The 19,138-nt window shown below is 50.2% G+C and overlaps 2 protein-coding genes across 2 annotated transcripts; one reads left to right on the forward strand and one right to left on the reverse strand.

The window, feature by feature from the left end:
* Positions 1–632: 632 nt before the first annotated feature.
* Positions 633–11,132, reverse strand: VWA7 (von Willebrand factor A domain containing 7). Its single transcript, XM_008067724.2, has 15 exons — positions 10,800–11,132; positions 9,899–9,995; positions 8,887–8,997; positions 8,264–8,459; positions 7,865–8,034; positions 6,008–6,120; positions 5,651–5,767; positions 4,987–5,172; positions 3,953–4,085; positions 3,700–3,852; positions 3,499–3,591; positions 1,708–2,009; positions 1,490–1,629; positions 1,074–1,248; positions 633–961 (listed from the first exon to the last, which is right to left on the reverse strand). Exons 1-15 carry the CDS (start codon positions 11,130–11,132, stop codon positions 788–790), a joined length of 2,493 nt encoding a protein of 830 aa, XP_008065915.1. The 3' UTR covers positions 633–787.
* A 1,283-nt stretch (positions 11,133–12,415) lies between these two features.
* Positions 12,416–16,092, forward strand: LOC103270171 (SWI/SNF-related matrix-associated actin-dependent regulator of chromatin subfamily A-like protein 1). Its single transcript, XM_008067719.1, has 2 exons — positions 12,416–12,507; positions 15,807–16,092. Exons 1-2 carry the CDS (start codon positions 12,478–12,480, stop codon positions 16,023–16,025), a joined length of 249 nt encoding a protein of 82 aa, XP_008065910.1. The 5' UTR covers positions 12,416–12,477; the 3' UTR covers positions 16,026–16,092.
* The last annotated feature ends 3,046 nt before the right edge of the window (positions 16,093–19,138 follow it).

Consider the following 19,138-nt stretch of genomic DNA (forward strand, 5'->3'; position numbering starts at 1 on the left):
ATGATGTGCAAAAATGATCTTTCTTTGAAATCCCTCTGGGGAGAAGACATATTTATTGAAATTGTCCTTCAGCTTTTAATACAAAAATAAAACAGAGGCTGCTCCAGAATAAATAAAAACAATTCTGTAAATAACACTTCCTGGTACCCTCCCACTCCACTCCCAATCTCCTCCTCAAATATCTTCCTGTCTACCTGAGCCTATTGGAATAAAGATGTCACAGAGAAATAAAAAGGAACTTTCTCAAAAAATGCCTTTGGTTTGTTTCCCACAAAGGTTAGAGAAAGCACATTGTGGGAAAATTCATTGCCCTCTATCTTAATCTCTCAATTTTTAAGAAAGAGAAGAGTGAATGCATGAGAAGGAAAACCTCCATTCCCAGTAGGAGAGAGACGATCCCAAGGCTTATGTGACCTTTTTTTTTTCCTGACTTGGAGTCTCACTGTCACCCAGACTGGAGTGCAGTGGCATGGTCACAGCTACTGCAGCCTCAACCTGCTGGGCTCAGGCAATTCTTCCACCTCCGTCTTCCTGTAGCTGGGCCTACAGGTGAGTGCCACCATGCCCGTTTTTGCTTGTTTGCTTGTTTAATTTATCGTAGAGGTGAGGTTTTGCTGTATTGCCCAGGCTGGTCTTGAACTCCTGAACTCAGGCAATCCTCTCGCCTTGGCCTCCCAAGGTGCTGGGATTACAGGCGCGGGCCACGGTGCCCAGTCTATGTGACCTTCTTACCAATGGAGCCGATTGAAAATAGCGCTGGATACCCATCCCTCTAGAGGCTGTGGTGTCACCAGGAGGCCAGGCCGAGCAGGAGCAGCACCCCCCCAACTGTGCCCCACCAGAAGCTGCCTGCCGTCCCTCCCCCAGCTCTGCCTTGAGTCACCAAAGTGAAAGGGCAAAAGACCGAGGTGGCTGTGGTGAAGACAGGGCCCGACGAGGGGGTAGGGGCAGCGACCTGGTCCTGGGGGAAAGGGGAGAGAATGTTAAGGTGTGCTAGAGCTGTACCCAAAAGAAGCCTACACCTCCCTCCCCCTGCCCCGCCTACCCGGCGATGGAAAGTGGGAGCGCCTCACCTGGGGAGACGGGGCCAGCACCAGGAGCCGGAGGAAAGCATGCGTTGGGGACACCGGGCGGGCTTTTCGCCCCACCACAGTCACAGTCACCATCACCACGGAGTCCGGGGACGCTGAGTCTGGGACCTCTAGCCACAGGCGGCCCCAGGCGGATTCATTGAGTCCCAGGCGAGCCCTGAAAAGTGGATACAGATGTCGGGCTGAAGCCCCAGGCTGCCGGTAGCCTAGAGCTAGGGGGCGGAGCTAAGGGCAGAGGAGGGGAGCGAGGATTCGGAGAACCAATTGGAAGGGGCCGGGGGCCAGGGGCCGGGGGCCGGGGGCCAGGGGCCAGGCTCGGGCCGGAGCATGGACCGCATTCTCAATCCCGGGAACCGAAAGGTGCGGCCAGAGGGAGCTGGAGGGTTCCGAGGCCTGACCTGGAGAGGTTGGAAGTGAGGACGAAGCTGGGGTTGACGGACGTCCTAAGGTCAACATCCTGAGGGCTCGAGAAGCTGGCGATGCGGAGGCTGAGAGGGACCTTGCTGCCCGGGGCCAAGAAACCCGGGGGGCCACTGAGCTGCAGAGAAGAGGCCGTCAGGGAAAGGGCCGCCCCAGCTCTCTCCAGCCCCGGGCACACCGTCCCCTTGCGTCTCACCTCCAAAAGGACGGGGACCACAGTGCTAGGCTGAGGGGCAGCCCTGCGCAGACTCCGGCCCCCTCCATCCTCGCCAGTCAGCTCCAGAGAGACGGGTCCGGGGGTGGACAGCAGCGTGGGCGGCAGCGAGGCCGCGAGGAGACCCCGCTCCGGGGATCCTACGGGCTCCAAGGGCACTCGGCCCAGTTCGGCGCCCTCCGGGACTCCTCGCAGGACGGCGTGGGAGAAATGCGGCCGAAGATTCCCAGGGTTGCCTCTGGAACTCAGCCCTGTCACTTCCACCAGCAGTTGGGTCTGAAGACCTGGAATGCGAGAACAACTGTCTGCGTGAGATTCAGAGACGCAGGGAGAAAAGAATGGCTTTGGGAATAGGGGTTAGCTCTGGGGAGAATAGAGGGGGAAAAGGAGTTACCTCTGAGGGGTACTGATGGGGAGCACCTGGAGGGAGTTCTGAGGTGTTGGACATGCTCTATATCTTGAACTGGGTGATGGTTACGTGTGTGTATTATGAAATTCATCAAGCTGTACACTTAAGTTTAATGCACTTTACTATGAGGGAGGACCCCCAAAAACATAATTTATTTTAATTTTAATTTTTCTTGAGTCAGAGTCTCACTGTGTCACCCAGACTGGAGTATAGTGGCATGCTCACAGCTACCGCAGCCTCAACCTGCTGGGCTCAGGCGATCCTTCCGCTTCCGCCTTCCAAGTAGCTGGAACTACAGGCCCATGCCACCACACCCAGCTAGTTTTCTGATTTATTGTAAAAACGAGGTCTCACCAAGTTGCCCGGGCTGGTTTCGAACCCTGGGCTCAACAGAATTTATTTATTAAAAATTGTGTATTTATTCTTACATGTTTAAACTCCAGTCACTTTCAAAGTACTCTCCGTTTGAAGTAATATACCTATTGAGACACTTTCCCCCTGCTCAAAAGAGTTTTGAACTCATCAATTTTGATGCCTTTTAGTGCTTCTGCTGTTTTTCATTTCACCTGTTCCACATTGGCAAAATGTTTCCCTTTGAGGACTTTTTTTCATCGGGGAAGCAAAAAAATAAAAATCACTTGGGCTAATATCAGGTGAATAGGGAGGATGGGACACATGGGTCATGCCACCTTGGATTAAAAACTGCTGAACACGCAGCACAGGGTTGGCAGGTGCACTCATTAATCACCCATCATGAAATGGGCAAACAAGTTGAAAGATTCTCCAGAGAAAATTAACTGAAGCCAAATGCACCTCTCACAACGACGCTAGCTGGCACACTGATGCTGATGGGTTCCTAGAACACACCTAGTGGGGAAGCCTGCATGACAAGGGGCCCACCTCTCAAAGGACAATTCCGAGTTTTTTGGTGTTCCTCCCTCATACAACCCAATTTATTTTATTTTATTTTTTGAGTTGGAGTCTCACTCTGTCGCCCAGGCTGGAGTGCAGTGGCACACTCACGGCCACCGCAGCCTCCATCTGCTGAATATAGGGGATCCTTCCACCTCAGCCTTCCAAGTAGCTGGAACTACAGGCACAGGCTACCACGCCTGGCTAATTTTTATTTATTTATTGTAGAGACGAAGTCTCACCAAGTTGCCCAAGATGGTCTCAAACCCCTGAGCTCAGGTAATCCTCTCACCTTGGCCTCCCAAAGTGCTGGGATTACAGGCTTGAGTCACCATACCCGGCCCATATAATTCAATTTAAAAGTTATACATACATATGCATGTATCCACATACACATTTATACATATATCTATCTAACTAATGAAATGTAGGGGGTCAGGGAATAGATGTACCTGCAACTGGCTGTGTCAGAGGGTAGAGGCCAGGATGAGGTCCATCCTCCATGGGGATCCCAAAGTGGAAGAGGAAATCCAGGGAGGTCTGGGCTGGGAGAAGGCAAAGGCGGTCAGAGGCCTTCCTGAGACAAAGTGACGGCGATTGCTCTCTGAGACCAGCAGTCTCCCTGTCCCTTCCCAGGAAGATCTCCCCCCTACCTTGCACTCTCACCAGGGGGCTTCCCTCAGCTGTGACCTGGATCTCCCAGGTTCCTGTCTGTGGGGGGTCATTCATGGTCACCATCCAGAATTGCCCAAAGCGGCGAGTGTGACCTAGAGGACCCATGCCTTCTTCCTGGCCCTGGGAGACCCCTGAGGACAGGAAAAGAGATTCATGTGAAATGATTCCTCTCCATTATTGTCTATTTCCCAGTCTACATTCTTTCCTCTGCCCTGAGACACACGGCAATACCTGCAGGATTCTTGATCCAGAAGCTGCCAATCTCCCCGTGGATCCGGACTGTAACCTTCTGGAGCAGCCCATCCACATTGAACACAAGTGGCCTCCCCGGAACCACAACTGGAGGGTCCAGGGGAAGAGTTACCTTGGGGAATGGGCAGGACCAAAAAATGAGGGAGAACATAAGGTGGGAACTAAGACAGGAGAAAAGCAGAGACAGAAATAAACCAAATCGCACATGGAGAAGGGATACCAGCGAGAGCAGCATAGGACAGGGATGAAGTTATTATGGCCAATGACAAGGTTGGAAGCAAGGGATTCAGGATGAGGCACTCACTTCTTGTCTCCCCTTAAAAGATGGCAGATAAGCCGGGCTTGGCGGCTCATCCTGTAATCCCGTGCTTTGGGAGGCTGAGGTGAGTGGATTGCCTGAGCCCGCAGGTTCGAGACCCACCTGGGCAACTTGGCAAGACCTCATCTCTACAATAAATCAAAATGAGCTGGGCGTGGTAGCGTGCGCCTGTAGTTCCAGCTACTTGGAAGGCTGAGGTGGAAGGATCGCCTGAGCCCAGCAAGTCAAGGCTGCGGTGGCTATGAGCATCCCACTGCACTCCAGTCTGGGCGACAGAGTGAGACTCCAACTCAGAAAAAAAAAAAAAAAAAAGATGGCAGACAGACTTGGAAGACTGAGGAAGAAGGATCACCTGAGCCCAGCAGGTCAAGGCTGTAGTGGCCATGAGCATGCCACTGCACTCCAGCCTGGGTGACAGAGTGAGACTCCAACTCAAAAAAAAAAGATGGCAGGACATCCTGCAGTTGCCCCAAGGGCAGAATACTGGAGGCCAAGGTGGGGAGGAGGTTACTAATATTGAAGGGCAATGTCATGGATCTCAGAGGGAGAGAAATTTCCTTTCCTCATCCCTGTGACTGGAATGGCAACACAGCAATGGGAGTCATGCTCTTTTTTTCTCCTATGAAAAGAGAGATGCAGTGTCATCACCCTTCAGCTCTGAGTTGAGGTCCCCGGCCCCTCTGGCCCCACTTACCAGGGCATCCATGCTATCCCCAACAATGGCTGCCACATCCCGAATGTGCTGGTCTTTGGTGAAGATCACCTCTCCTCCTGAGGCTAGCGCCACTGCTTTGTATGGTTCAAAACGCAGAGGGGACAAGACCTCACGCCGAGCTCGGCCCTGAACCCTCGATGGGTCTTCAGTCACCAGGAATGTTACCTGTGGCCAGAAGAGAGCCCAGTGCTTGGGTGTCCAAGTGCCATCTACTATTGTGTATGAGAATCCCTGGGCTCAAGCTTTCTCAGAGCTGGTGATGAGTGGTAAGGTCTCTCTGTCTACCTTCTGGCGGTTACAGCGGGGTCTCCAACGACACAACCCTCTGGCCTTCAGTTAATACTTGGGCACACTCTTGTAACCGCCATGCTATTTCACAGTGGATTTTTGGCAACTAGATTCCCAGTTCTTCAGATGGTTTATTGGGCAGGTTCAAGTATGAATTCGGTGTCATAAAGGGTAGGGTTCCCACTCGTGAATCTTGTTAAAGGTACCAGGAAATGATACGTTCATGGTCTGCTTTTCCCACCACGCACCAAGCTGGTTGGCCCACTACAGTGCGGCCCTTGTTATGAGATTGTCCTCACAGGGTCTCCCACATCCCTGAGTGGCTAACACTGGGTCTCCCACCAGCTATGCTCACCCGGCAGCGCCGCTCCTGAGCCAGGGATTCCACCTGGTTGGTGAGAAAGGCATCCTTGGGGGAGGCGTCCGTGAAGACAAAGATGTCTGAGAGGGGAGGCGTGTGCAACAGGGCCAGCTGGCAGGGAGGAAAAGGGCCAGTGTTAACAATGACGGCAGCAGGGGAATGGGCAGAGCGAGGGAGGGCAGAGAAGAAGGGAGTGTGGCTCTGCAACCCTGGAGTGAAGCTGGTGAAACCAGGTTCTGAAGGTGATGGGGATGGAGCAGGGGGTAGGGAGCCCCGGGAAGGATCTAGCGCCCCCTGGCGGTGGGGCCTGGAAAGGAGGATGAGAAGGAAAGGGGAAAGGAGGTGCCAGACCTGCAGCGCTGACAGGCACATCTCAGGCTCATCTCCACCCCCCACCGCGTGGATCTCATTGAGTTGTTGCCAGAAGCTGTCGGGATCACTGGTTGTAAAAACAGGGCCGAACCCTGGGGAAGGGACAAGGAGGCTGAGATGAGGGAGGAAAGAGCTCCCCTCATTCCTACTCAGGGCCACCTCCCCAGTTAAGGTGCACGCTGTGCCCCTGGGGTGCGCAAGTATTGATAGAACAATATTCTGAGGCCAGGTGTGGTGGCTCATGCCTGTAATCCCAGCCTTTTGGGAGGCCGAAATGGGAGAATCACTTGAGCCCTGGAGTTTGAGACCAGCCTGGGCAACATAGTGAAACCTCATCTCTACAAAAACAATTTTTAAAAAATTAGCTGGGCATGGTGGTGTGTGCCTGTAGTTTCAGCACTTTGGGAGGCTGAGGCGAGAGGATTGCCTGAGACTATGCGTTCGAGACTAGCCTGGGCAACATGGTGAGACCTTGTCTCTACACTAAATCAAAAAATTAGCCAGGCACAATGGTGCATGCCTGTAGCTCCAACAGGTTGAGGCTGCAGTGGCCATGAGCGTGCCACTGCACTCCAGCCTGAGCCACCAACTCAAAAAAAAAAAATATATATATATATGTATATATATATATATATATATACACACACACACATATATATTCCTTGATATTTATAAGGTTCCTTATGCTTGTCAGGGCAGGGCTAGGTGCCCCTGGTGAGAAAGTGGGCCCCTACTCCTTTAATAAAATGGTGACACTTCTGTGGTCCTGAATGGATCTTTACTGGGTACATGCGCTTGTATAAAAACAACTGAGGGCCGGGCATGGTGGCTTACGCCTATAATGCCAGCACTTTGGGAGGCCGAGGCGAGAGGATTGCCTGAGTCCGCAGGTTCAGGACCATCCTAGGCAACTTGGTGAGACCTCGCCTCTACAATAAATCAGTCTGTAGTTCATGCTACTTGGAAGGCTGAGGTGGAAGGATCACCTGAGCCCAGCAGGTCAAGGCTGCGGTGGCTATGATTGTGCCACTGCACTCCAGCCTGGGTGACAGAGTAAGACTCCAACTCAAAAAAAAAAAACAAAAAACAAAACAAAACAAAAACCAGAGAAAGCAATAGCACCTACATCAGAGGTTTGTTGGGAAGAGTAAATGAGTTAATTGTGTAAATCTTAGTGCCTTGATACATCATAAGTGCTAAATTCTTAATTATCATACCTTCATCAAACATGCAATAAGTCCCTATTAAATGTCAACCACCATAAACTGTATATAGACAAGTAAGAGTCAAACCCTACCATTAGGGAATTCTCACTCCAGTAGGCATTTTATTTGATCCTTTCAACGCTGAAAGTTAGGCAGGAGAAGGCAGGTACTGACCCATTTTATGGATGATGAGATTGAGACAAACAAAGGTCAAATGACCAGCCTAAAGACACAGTAAGACTGGTAGGTCCCCACTTGATCATCTGACTTCCAGTGCAGCAGGGAAAGGAATACAGTGTAACTAGCTCAGACGCTTCACAGAGGCCTGGCCCCACCAGCCCCCATCTTCATTCCAAACTCTGTCTATGGATAACAGAGAGGACTGGAAATGACTTATTAGCATGGAAGCCATGGGTCAAAGCATGGATCATGCATTAAACTCATGGAAAGTGCTGCCATTTTGGAAACAATGAACGGAATGGTTGCTAGTTTTCTGAATACACACAGGTACCCAGTAGAGGCTCACTCAGGACCACAGGAAGCACCACCATGAAGCCTAGTTTCCCACCAAGGCCTTTATCTCTTGCCTGGACTTCCATTCCCTCCACTATCCTGGCCAGGACACAGCTACCTGGGTCATGGAAAGGCACCAGGACGTAGTGGACGGGTTCCATGGGGCTGCCCCGTCTCTGCTCCACAATGTGGCGTGCCTGGATTTTGGCAGCATTGATCTCCTCACCCATGCTGCCCGTGGTGTCCAGGACAAAGCTCAGGCTGGAGGCAGGGGTGATGTCCAGCAGCCTAGGGAGCAAACCAGAGCCACAGAGAAGGGTCTGCATGTTCGCTCCCTATTCCTGGCTGCTCAGCTCTCCCGGGAGTACCAACCCATCATGGAACCCAGCCCCAGAAAGTCTCCTGCCAGACACCCCAAGATCCCACCACTGCCCTCTCTCCATCGCCCAGAGCAGAGCTTTGCCCATGCGGGAATGGTCCCAGCACCTCTTCCCATCTAACCAAGGAGGCCACTCACCTGGAGAAGCCCCTGTCTCCCAGGCGGCTTCGCAGGAGGCCAAAGGCCTGGATGGAGGCTGAAAGGGCCAGTTTTGCAGCCTGGAGGTGCAGCATGTGGTGGGGGGAGAAGCCTGGGGACGTGCTATCCTTGTTGATGCCTCCCCGGGGTGGCTGGGAACTGCTCTGGTCGAAATGGCCCCCATGGCTACACTTCCCTGGGTTAGGAAAAGGCATCTGGAGAATGGGGGTCAAAAGCCTACCACTTCCTAAAAAATGAGGCCCTTTCGGGCCTGACCTGCCCCTGTCATCCCTCAGCAAAGGTTCAGCAGGAAATGATGACACTTTGTGGAGGGCAAATCTGGAGGGGTCAGTCACCACACACATGGTCTCCAATCCCTTGTCAGTCCCCCAAAGCTGCCCACAGCGACAGAGAAATCCTATCAACTGAGCATAAGCTGCTCCCACCCCACCGATCACAGCCTCCTCCATTGGCTTGCTCCACCCACCCTATCCCCAGCATCTTCTCCTTCTAGGAAGCAATGCCATAGCAATGAGACCCTGGCCTACTGGACTGAGATCCTGTGAGGGATGAAAGGAAGAGACTTTCTCCCCCTGCTTCTCGGGAGCTTTCCCGTCTGGTACCTGGAGGCTTGGGGGGATGAGTTCCAAAGTAGCCGGAGGTAAGGCGTGTAAAGCCCAGCCAATTCCCAGGGCAGCTCAACTCCTCGCAATCAGAGCAGGTAGGATCGTCCACTGGGAAGAGAGGGCAGGGGGCTAGAATCCAAGATTATGCCACCTCCATCCTTTGTCCCTGACTACCAAACTTCTGCTTTTCCTCCCAGTTGGAACAAAGTGAAAGCCCACAGGATCCCTGGTGAGGGTTTCTGAACTAAAGTCCATGTTCCTTTGTCTGGAAGTGAAACCGAATATTTGAGACCGGGACTGTGCTAGAAAATCCAGGAGCCGGGCTCAGTGGCTCAGCCTGTAATCTCGTGCCTTTGGGAGGCTGAGGTGAGTGGATTGCCTGAGCCTGTGGGTTCGTGACCCGCCTGGGCAACTTGGTGAGACCTCATCTCTACAATAAATCAAAAAATTAGCCGGGCATGGTAGCACGCGCCTGTAGTTCCAGCTACTTGGAAGGCGAAGTGGAAGGATTGCCGGAGCCCAGCAGGTCGAGGCTGCGGTGGCCGGGAGTGGCCACTGCGCTCCAGTCTGGACAACAGTGAGACTCCAACTCAAAAAAAAAAAAAAAAAGAAAACCCAGGAAATGTGGGGACCAATCCTGTGAGTATCAGGTCTCTGTGAACTGTGGACAGGAAGTGAACCAGTAATGGACAGGAGGCAGCTTCCGGGTCCTAATTCATTTGGGAGGATGGGGGCACTATGAAGGAAGACCTTATGTGAGCCAGTGCAGGGAAGAAGTCATGCAAGGCTAGACTGAGGTCTGAGACCTGGTCCTGGCTGTTCTCCCTGTGTGACCTTGGGGAAGCCATTCAACTGACCCAACCTTTGGTTGGGCTGGGGCACCTCACGGTCCTTGCAGGGATGAGGGGACGATACATCCTATGTGACCTCAGAATGTGACACAGTGGCTGGGTGGACTGAGGGGTTGGCCCCATGGGCTCCCACCTTACCACTGGGGCCATGGTCGTACCTTGTGCCAGGTTCTGGAGCTCCTGCCTTGGCCAGAGGAGGTGAGGGTGTGGCCGCTGCTCACCCAGTTCCACCCAGTTGCTGTGACTGTAGAAATCCTGGTCCCGGGGGATAGGAGAAGGGAGCAAGGTATTAGTCTGCCTGTTCTTACCAGCTCCAGCCCTAACGTGCCAGTCCTTTGAGTGCCCCACCCAGAAAGTCTCCTGCCAGACACCCCAAGATCCCATCACTGCCCTTTCTCCATTGCCCAGAGCAGAGCTTTGCCCAAGTAAGAACCATCCCAGTGCCTCTTCCCATCTAACCAGGGCCTCTCAATGGCCTGCAGAGCCCTGCACAATGTCCACTACCCTTACCTCTCTGACTTCAACGTCTTCCCCGTCACCCTCACTTCTTTCTAGCCACAGTGCTGTTCCCACAGGAGGTGCTATCAGTTTGGAGATGGGGAACTAGGACAACCTGAGGGCACTGGCAAGCAATGCCCCATTCCTTCCAGAGCAGGGGAGGCGTGATTCAAAAGGTATCTTAAGGAGTCTAGCATGGTGGTTCATGCCTGTAATCCCAGCACTCTGGGAGGCAGAGGTGAGAGGATTGCCTGAGCCCAAGAGTTCGAGACCAGCCTGGGCAACATGGTGAGACCTCATCTCTACAATAAATTTAAAAATTAGCCAGGTGGGGTGGTGCAGGCCTGCAGTCCCAGCTACTTGGGAGGCTGAGGTGGAAGAATTGCTTGAGCCTAGCAGGTGGAGGCTGTGGTAGCCATGTGTGTGCCATTGTATTCAAACCTGGGCAATAGAGTGAGTCTCTGACAAAAAAATACATAAATAAAAAGGTACCCTAAGGAAGCTCTCGGTCCTGGACCGGAACACCGTTCCCTTTGACCATTACTCCAGCTCTGTTCTCACCTGCAGGGCATGAAGTGCAGCCCCAAGGCGCTGGCGGGCCAGAGTGTGGTCAAGGGCTCTGGCTGCCACCAGAGTTTCCCGCAGAGCTCCCACCAGTTGTGTGCGTCCCTGGCCCAGTCGCTCGGCATCAAAGTGCAGGTCAGGGTTGTTCTTGGAAGTCGGCAGAAAGTCCTGGGCTGCATTGGCACGAGACACCTCGCCTAAGGCTGCTCGGAACCGCCGGGAAGGAGACCCAGGTCCAAAGTAGGCGGCAAAGAGATCATCAGCAAGGAGGGTTCTACCCTGGTGAGAATGGTGGACAGGGCTCCAGGGAGGCCCCTTGGATTGAACCATTGCCCACATTATCTCGGTAGCTGGTATGCAAGGCTGGGTTGGATGGACCAAGGGTGCTGGGCCCTATAGGGGAGGGGCCATCTTGGACTTTCTTTTTTTTTTTTTTTGAGTTGGAGTCTCACTGTCGCCCAGACTGGAGAGCAGTGGCCGCTCCCGGCCACCGCAGCCTCAACCTGCTAGGCTCCGGCGATCCTTCAGCCTCAGCCTCCCAAGTAACTGGAACTACAGGCTCGCGCTACCACACCCGGCTAATTTTTTTTTTGTTTTATTGTAGAGATGAGGTCTCACCTGCCGAGGCGGGTCTCAAACCCACGGGCTCAGGCAATCCATTCACCTCAGCCTCCCAAAGGCGCGGGATTACAGGCTGGGCCACCAAGCCCAGCGGTAGACACTTCTTACACTGCTGCTATGGAACCACAGGGAGAAAGTGGCTTACCCTGAACCATGCCGTATTGCATTAGCAGGGCAGGAGGGCTTGTGTCTATGACCTAAACAGAAATTCCCAAAATGCTTCTTCCTGGTCCCATTTCCTGCTATTAAACTTTTGATCATCTCCTGAGTTCCTCCTGCTTGTCTCTGTTTCCAGCCTTATGACTGAGTCTTATCTTTGTAACATGTTTGGGTCACCCCTACTTCCCTCTGTATTTTTAGTGGATTGAGGTTTTTGTTTGTTTTTTTGAGACAGGGTCTTGCTCTGGCTCCCAGGCAGGAGTGCAGTGGTGCAGTCATAGCTCATTGCAGCCTTGAACTTCTGGGCTCAAGCAATTGTCTCGCCTCAGCCTCCCAAGTAGCTAGGACTACAGGTGTATGTCACCACACCCAGCTAATTTTTTATTTTTCTACAGGTGGAGGTTTTACTATGTTTCCCAGATGGATCTCAAACTCCTGGCCTCAAGTGATTCTCTTACCTTGGCCTCCTGAAGTGCTGGAATTATAGGCATAAGTCACTAGACCTGGCCTGTTTAGTGGATATATTAATTGGGCAGTTCATAGCATCACCAGATTCAAAATTTTGTTGTAATGAGGCAGCATTTATTTCCTACACATCTTCCTTTAGAACGAATTTTAAACCTGATGGTATTTTTAGACCTAAATTGGTAGTTGTTTTACAGTTGACAGGGGCAAATATTTCAGGATGGATGGTTGAGCCATGGGAAATGCAAAGATGTGAAACAAAGACCAAGTCACAATCCCATCAGAACAAGGAGGGTGGCCTCATCCTGTCCATCTGCTGGTCAATGCAGGCTGTGCTCACCGTGGCTCATTTCTCCCCCACAGGCCCCTGATTCAAGAGAAGATTAAAGTTCTGGGGGAAGCTGGGCTTTCTGAGACCAATTTCTCAGAAATGACAGAAGCCACTGATTACCTCTGCAAGGTAAGGCCGACACATGGCTCCTTGCCCGTGGAGCAGAGGGAGGCCCAAGTGGGAGGGTGTGATCACTCCTGGGATCTCCCCAGCCCCGGAGCTGAACACAGTGGCCTGCAGTCCTTCCCAGCTCAATCCTTGTGTGCATCCCTTTATGGGGAGTGTCGGCATCAACTCCTGGGCCTCTGCCATTCCCTCATAGACTTCGAGTGCTACCTCCCATTAGGCTCTTAGAAGCTGACAGAGAACTCCCCGTGGCAACCGCTGAAGTGTTTCAGAAAGTCCATAACAACACCACACAGCAGGGCTACACAGGAACATGTTCCTGGCACAGAATAGGGAGTGTTTAAAATAGGGTATTGGTTTTAGATAACATCTTTTCCCCTCCGTCATTTTGCTTTACTCTTAGTGTCTCCCCATTTTCTGGAGGGGTAAACTGAGACCTGGCAGAGCAATAAGACTTGCACAGTCACAAAGCATGTGAAGCCAGCCCAAGGGAGAAGTGAAACCTTCCTCCTGTGCCATCGGCCTCTCTTTATAAAGAGCGTTGAGAGATGGCCGAATATCCCTCATGACTAGAAGGGCTATCCCTCATGACTAGAAGGACCTTATCGAAGGTGCTAGGAGGAAGGCTCGTTGCCTCTGGAAAGGTCAGCCCTGGGTCCACCACGCCTGCCCTAGCCTGAGCGCTCCGGCTCACTTGCTGTGGCGGCCTCTTGTTCCACCTCCACTTCATTGAAACACAATGGAGGAGTGAGAGCCTTCCAGGCCTCTGAGGGCTCGTCCTCCTTCACCAGCTCAGGTGGTGGGCACGGACAGTGAAAACTCGGGGGTCTGCCTCCTCAAGCGTGGCTCATGGCTGAACTGTTTCTGACAGGGGAGTTTGGGCAAGGTCAGAGCCCTGTGCGGAAAGGTGGCCTCACGGTGGCTCAGCAGGAAACCCAGGCACCTTCTCCTGCCCGTGCAGCTGCTGAGCTTTGGAAGTTGAATTAAATCAGCAAAATCTGTAGCTGACACTAAAACTTAACAGTCTGCGGATTTGATCATTCAGTTTGCATTGATTTAGCATGTAAATCCTTTCTTTTTCATGTGATTGTCGGGATAAATAAGACTTCCCGGTCATATTTTTAAATGTAGACTTTAAATTATCCTTCCAGACATAAATAGTTAATAAGCCAATCTTAAAACAACCTTCTTTTAAAGAACGCTCCAATCCAGTTGAGTGGTAGATATGTTAACAGAGCCTAAATTATTCCATGCCCTTTGTAAAGAAAGAGCTTTACTTTCGAAGGATTCTCACTTGGACTCAGTTATTCATCTTGCCTTTTCCTCATTTACTCTGAATTAGTTAAAAATTTCTACATAGACTACAAGTGCAAGATGATATGAATGAAATTTTATCATTATTTTGATTAATAACTATATCAGTTTATTTTTTATTAAGATAGGGCTGAAAATGTTATCAGTTACTAGGAAAAGAAAATGTTGCTTCCCATGTGGGAGGCAAAAGCAGAAGAGGTCACACCTTCCTTCTGCAAGGGGAAATGAAATAGTAATCTGATCTTGGAACGGCTTCCAATTAATTATGCATGCTCCAAGTCAGCATATAGTGTTGCCATCATCGTAATCATATCCATAACTGTTTCTCCTTGGAGCAGGCTGCCTTACGGCATGCCCCGACTTTGCAGCTGTTCAGAAAGAAGCTGATGGGTGCACCCTAGAAGAGGGATATGGATCATTTGGGATCGACTTTGTTGGTCTTTAATATCGGTTTCTGCTTCATAAGGCTAGGATTCAGAAAGGCCTGGAGATGTGGGCTGTAGGTTAGTTGAATAATCTGGACTTCTTACGTGATACACTCCTATGATCCATTTTCTTTCTTTTTTTTTTGAGTTGGCGTCTCACTCGGTCGCCCAGACTGAAGTGCAGTGGCCACTCCCGGCCACCGCAGCCTCGCCTGCTGGGCTCTGGCGATCCTTCCACCTCAGCCTTCTGAGTAGCCGGAATTACAGGCATGTGCTACCACACCCGGCTGATTTTTTGATTTATTGTAGAGATGAGGTCTCGCTGCCCAGGCGGGTCTTGAACCTGCGGGCTCAGGCAATCCACTCACCTCAGCCTCCCAAAGGCGCGGGATTATAGGCCCGGCTCTATGATCCATTTTCAAGGAACTTCGCCAGTGGAGAGGAATTCTGTCAAGGAATGGTAAGGAAAAATAGTGACCAGTTAGACTGCGTCCTAAAGGTTTGAAAAGCCAGGGAGGTAACTTTAGATTTGATGAGGTAGACACAGGGGAACCACGATAAAAAAAAAAATAAAAATCTTGTTAAAGCATATCCTGAGGGGAAGAAACCATCTGGCTGAGATCTGTGGGCTGATTGAAATGGGAAGAAGCCTGAGGCAGAAGTGCAGTTGAGCTATTGCAAATCCTTGCAGGTACCAAGTGAGGCCTCCCAAGTAAAGAGAGGGCCTGGAAGGAGAGGAGGAGGAACTGATGAGAAACCTGCAGAAACTAAGGACGAGGATGCTTTGGTGGCTCAAGCAGTGAGACTAGGAGAATGTTGGTAGATTATCAAAAACAGGTTCCCTGGGAAGACAGGCTAGCTTGGGGGTGTAGGCATGAGTTGAGAGATGAAGCCCAGCATGGTGGCTCACGCCTGTAATCCTAGTAACTTAGGGAGGCAGAAGCAAGAGGATTGCCCAAGTCTAGGAGTTTGAGACCAGCCTGGGCAACTTGGCGAGACCTCGTCTCTGCAATACATCAAAAAATTAGCTGGGCGTGGTGGCACATTCCTGTGGTTCCAGCTCCTTGGAAGACTGAGGCAGAAGGATCCCCTGAGCCCAGCAGGTTGAGGCTGCAGTGGCAGTAGTGAGTGTGCCACTGCACTCCAGCCTGGACAACAGAGTGGGACTCTGACTCAAAAATAAAAATTCTAGTGGGAGAGCATCTGCTGCTTCATTGCTCCCACAGCTATTTCTTTTTATTTCTTAAGCCAGTGGCCTGCAGAGGAGATAAGACCTCAGACACGAAAGCAGTGTGTCTGCTTCAAATGGTTAAATAGTTTGTCTCTATTTAAATAGATAAATATGTTTTTATTTTTATTAGATGCCAGTTAGATAGATTAAAAAAACAGAACTAGAACATTTCTATGTCAATAGGTAAATCTGTTTGCTGAGACATCCACACTCGCCACCGTCTCCCTGATGAGGTGAACTGTGCACTCTCGCGGTTGTGTCTGCAGGGGAGGAGAATCAGGGTTGGAGCCTGGGTTCTTCCTTCCATCTTTTCTTTTCTGTCTCTGACGAAGGACCCAAAGCAGCAGAAGATCTATGACCTGTTCCAGAAGTCCTTTGAGGAGGATGGAAGGGACCTGGAGCTGCTGGAGGCAGGAGAGTCCTTTGACCCAGGAAGTGGTTCCCAGGACATGGGCGGCACCCTGGAGGAAAGCACACCGACAGCCAGTTCACCGAAGAAAAAGAGATTTGAATTTTTTGATAACTGGGACAGCTTTACCTCTCCCCTGTAAAGGGGTCGGGGGAGTGTTTGAAAATCACGGAGTTAATTACAATAAAGTGAGGTATTTTGTTTATAAAGCCCATGCTCCGCTTGTCATCGCAGCTGTGCTGTGTCTGTCTACAAGCTTAGCGGGTTACCAGGCCCAGCATCGGCATTCTGTACCCGTGTCGCTGTGTGTGGGCTTGCTTGGGGTCTCAATTAACCTTAGCTCTTCTGGCTTAGGAATGGAGACAGCAGGTTGTAATAGTAGGTAATTAATGTTCTCTGGGTAATGTTATTCCTACACACCCCCCAACACCTGGATTTTTAAAACATAGCCAAGCGTGGTGGCTCACACCTGTAATCCCAGTACTTTGGGAGGCCGAGGCAAGAGGATTGCCTGAGCCCAGGAATTCAGACCCAGCCTGGGCAACTTGGCTGATTCTTGACAGTAAATAAATAAGCAAATTAGCCAGTCATGGTGGTACGCAGTGGTGGTTCCGGCTACTCAGAGGGCTGAGATGGAAAGCACCATCTGAGCCCAGCAAGTTGGGACTGTGGTAGTCATGCCTGGGCGAAAGAGTAAAAGCGAGAGCCCTGTCCTAGGTGCTGGCAATAATTTGCTAAGCAAAAGAAAAAAGTAGAAGTCTTTGTGGAGAGGCAATGGTGGTAAGTCCTCTTTTTCCACAAAACTCTATGAAAACTGAAATTTGAATTTTATTAATTTTCGTATGTCACACATTCTTTTATCTTTTTCCAGCCATTTGAAAATGTGAAAACCAGCCGGGTGTGGTGACTCATGCCTGTAATCACAGCAGTTTGGGAGTCAGAAGCAAGAGGACTGCCTGTGCCCATGGGTTCGAGACCAGCCTGGGCTACATGGCAAGACCTCGTCTCTATAATTTAAAAAAAAAAAAATTAGCCAGGCATAGTGGCACATGCCTGTAGTTCTAGCTACTTGGAAGGCTGAGGCAGAAAGATCACCTGAGCCCAGCAGGTCAAGGCTGCAGTGGCTGTGAGCATGCCACTGCACTCCAGCCTGGGCAAAACAGTAAGACTCTGACTCAAAAAAATAAAATAAAAATGTGAAAACCTCCGGGTGCAGTGACTCACGCCTATAATCCCAGCACTTTGGGAGGCCAAGATGAGAAGATTGCCTGAGCTTAGGGGTTCAAGATCAGTCTGAGCAACTTGGCGAGACTTCGTCTCTACAATAAATCAAGAAAAATTAGCTGGGTGTGTTGGCGTATACCTATAGTTCCAGCTACTTGGAAGGCGGAGGCAGAAAAATCACCTGAGTCCAGCAGGTCAAGGCTACTGTGCCCGTGAGCGTGCCACTGTGCTCCAGCCTGGGCAACAAAGTGAGACTTCGACTCAAAAAGAAAAAAAAAGTGAAAACTACCCCAGCTCTCCAGCTGTGCAGAAACAGGCTTGCCTTTGCCTATTCTCCATAGATTGCCACCCCCTGTTTTTGAGCATCTTGGTCCAAGAGCAATATAATTCAAGTCACATTTGTGCTTTTAACTTTCCTTTATGTTGTTTTATTTTATTTTCTGTGGTGGTGTCTTGCTGTGATGCCCAGGCTGGAGTGCAGTGGCACAATCATGGCTCACTGCATCCTCAAACTCCTGGGCTCAAGTGATTCTCCTCAGCCTCCCGAGTAGCTGGGACTACAGGCATGTGCCACCATGCCCAGCTAGTTCTTTTTTTTTTATTATTATAAAGATGTGAGGTACAATTCAGGGTTAGTTATACAGACGTTGATTATGCAGGTACCCCTGTTGATAAGGTATGCCCCTCCCTCCCCTAGCAGTTTCCCTCAACTGCCAATCCCACCCGCCTGCCCCCTCGACAGTTTCCCACTAGGGATTTCCAGTTTGCCAATCCCTTTCTTATAGTATTATAATAATTGTTCAAGGTCTGTTTATGAGTGAAAACATATGGTACTCTGTTCTTCGTTTCTGTGAGTATGATCACTGAGTATGATCGACTCTAAATCCATGCAAGTTGCTGCAATGTCCATATGTTTGTCCTTCTTTATGGCTGTATAATATTCCATTGTGTATATGTACCACATTTTTTTTCTTATCCAGTCCAGCTTCTATGGGCAGCATGGTAGGTTCCATGTTTTTGCTATCATGAATAGAGCTGCAACAAACGTAAGTGTGCAGGTATCTTTTTTGTAGAATGATTTGAGTTCCTCCGGGTATATTCTCAATAGGGGAATCACTGAGTCATGTGGAAGGTCAATTTCTAGTTCTTTCAGAAATTGCCACACTGTCTTCCAAAGAGTTTGCACTAGTTTGCAATCCTACCAGCGATGTAGAAGCATTCCTTTTTCTCCTCATCCTTGCCAGCATCTGTTGTTTGTTTTATTAATAATGGCCATTCTTACTGGGGTTAGGTGTTATCTCAATATGGTTTTGATTTGCATTTCTCTGATGATGAATGAGGCTGAGCACTTTTTCATGTGTCTGTTAGCTGCCTGTATCTCTTCTTTTGAGAAGTGTCTATTCATGTCTTTTGCCCAGTTTTTAATGGGGCTGTTTGTTTTTTTCCTTTCGGCGCATGTTTGAGTTCCTTGTAGATCCTAGATGTTAAGCCTTTGTCAGATATACAGTTGGCAAATATTTTTTCCCATTCTGTGGGCTGTCTCCCTGCTCCCTTGATGGTTTCTTTTGCTTTGCAGAAGCTCATCAGTTTGATGCAGTCCCACTTGTCTATCTTATTTCTTAAGGTTTGGGCATTTAGGGTTCTGATCAGGAATTGATTGCCAGTTCCAATTTCCATAAGGGTGTCTCTTGCATTTTCTAAGATTCTAATAGTTTGAGGTTTTACATTTAGGTCTTTGATCTATTTAGAGTTAATTTTTGTGTATGGTGATAGGTAGGGGTCCTGTTTCAATCTTCTGCATGTGGTCAGCCAGTTTTCCCAGCACCATTTACTGAATAGGTTCTCCTCTCCCCAGTGGTTGTTGCTGGAGGCTTTGTCAAAGATGAGTTGATTGAGGAACTGAGACTTTGCTTCCGGAATCCATCCTGTTCCGTTCTTATACCAATACCAGGCTGTTTTGATTACTGTAGCCTTATAGTAAAATTTGAAGTCTGGAAGTGTGATACCTCCTGCTTTGTTTCTTTTGCTAAG

Source organism: Carlito syrichta, unplaced genomic scaffold (genome assembly GCF_000164805.1).
Source record: "Carlito syrichta isolate Samal-C Ts95f unplaced genomic scaffold, Tarsius_syrichta-2.0.1 Scaffold309736, whole genome shotgun sequence".
Lineage (NCBI taxonomy): Eukaryota > Metazoa > Chordata > Mammalia > Primates > Tarsiidae > Carlito > Carlito syrichta.

Coding starts and splice junctions, on each gene's coding strand:
- VWA7 (XM_008067724.2), bottom strand. CDS start 11,132: ATGGTTCAATCCAAGGGGCCTCCCTGGAGCCCTGTCCACCATTCTCAC. Junction 9,996..10,799: donor CTGCACTTCATGCCCTGCAG/GTGAGAACAGAG, acceptor CCCCGGGACCAG/GATTTCTACAGTCACAGCAA. Junction 2,010..3,498: donor TCTGACACAGCCAGTTGCAG/GTACATCTATTC, acceptor CTCGCATTCCAG/GTCTTCAGACCCAACTGCTG.
- LOC103270171 (XM_008067719.1), top strand. CDS start 12,478: ATGACAGAAGCCACTGATTACCTCTGCAAG. Junction 12,508..15,806: donor CCACTGATTACCTCTGCAAG/GTAAGGCCGACA, acceptor TCTCTGACGAAG/GACCCAAAGCAGCAGAAGAT.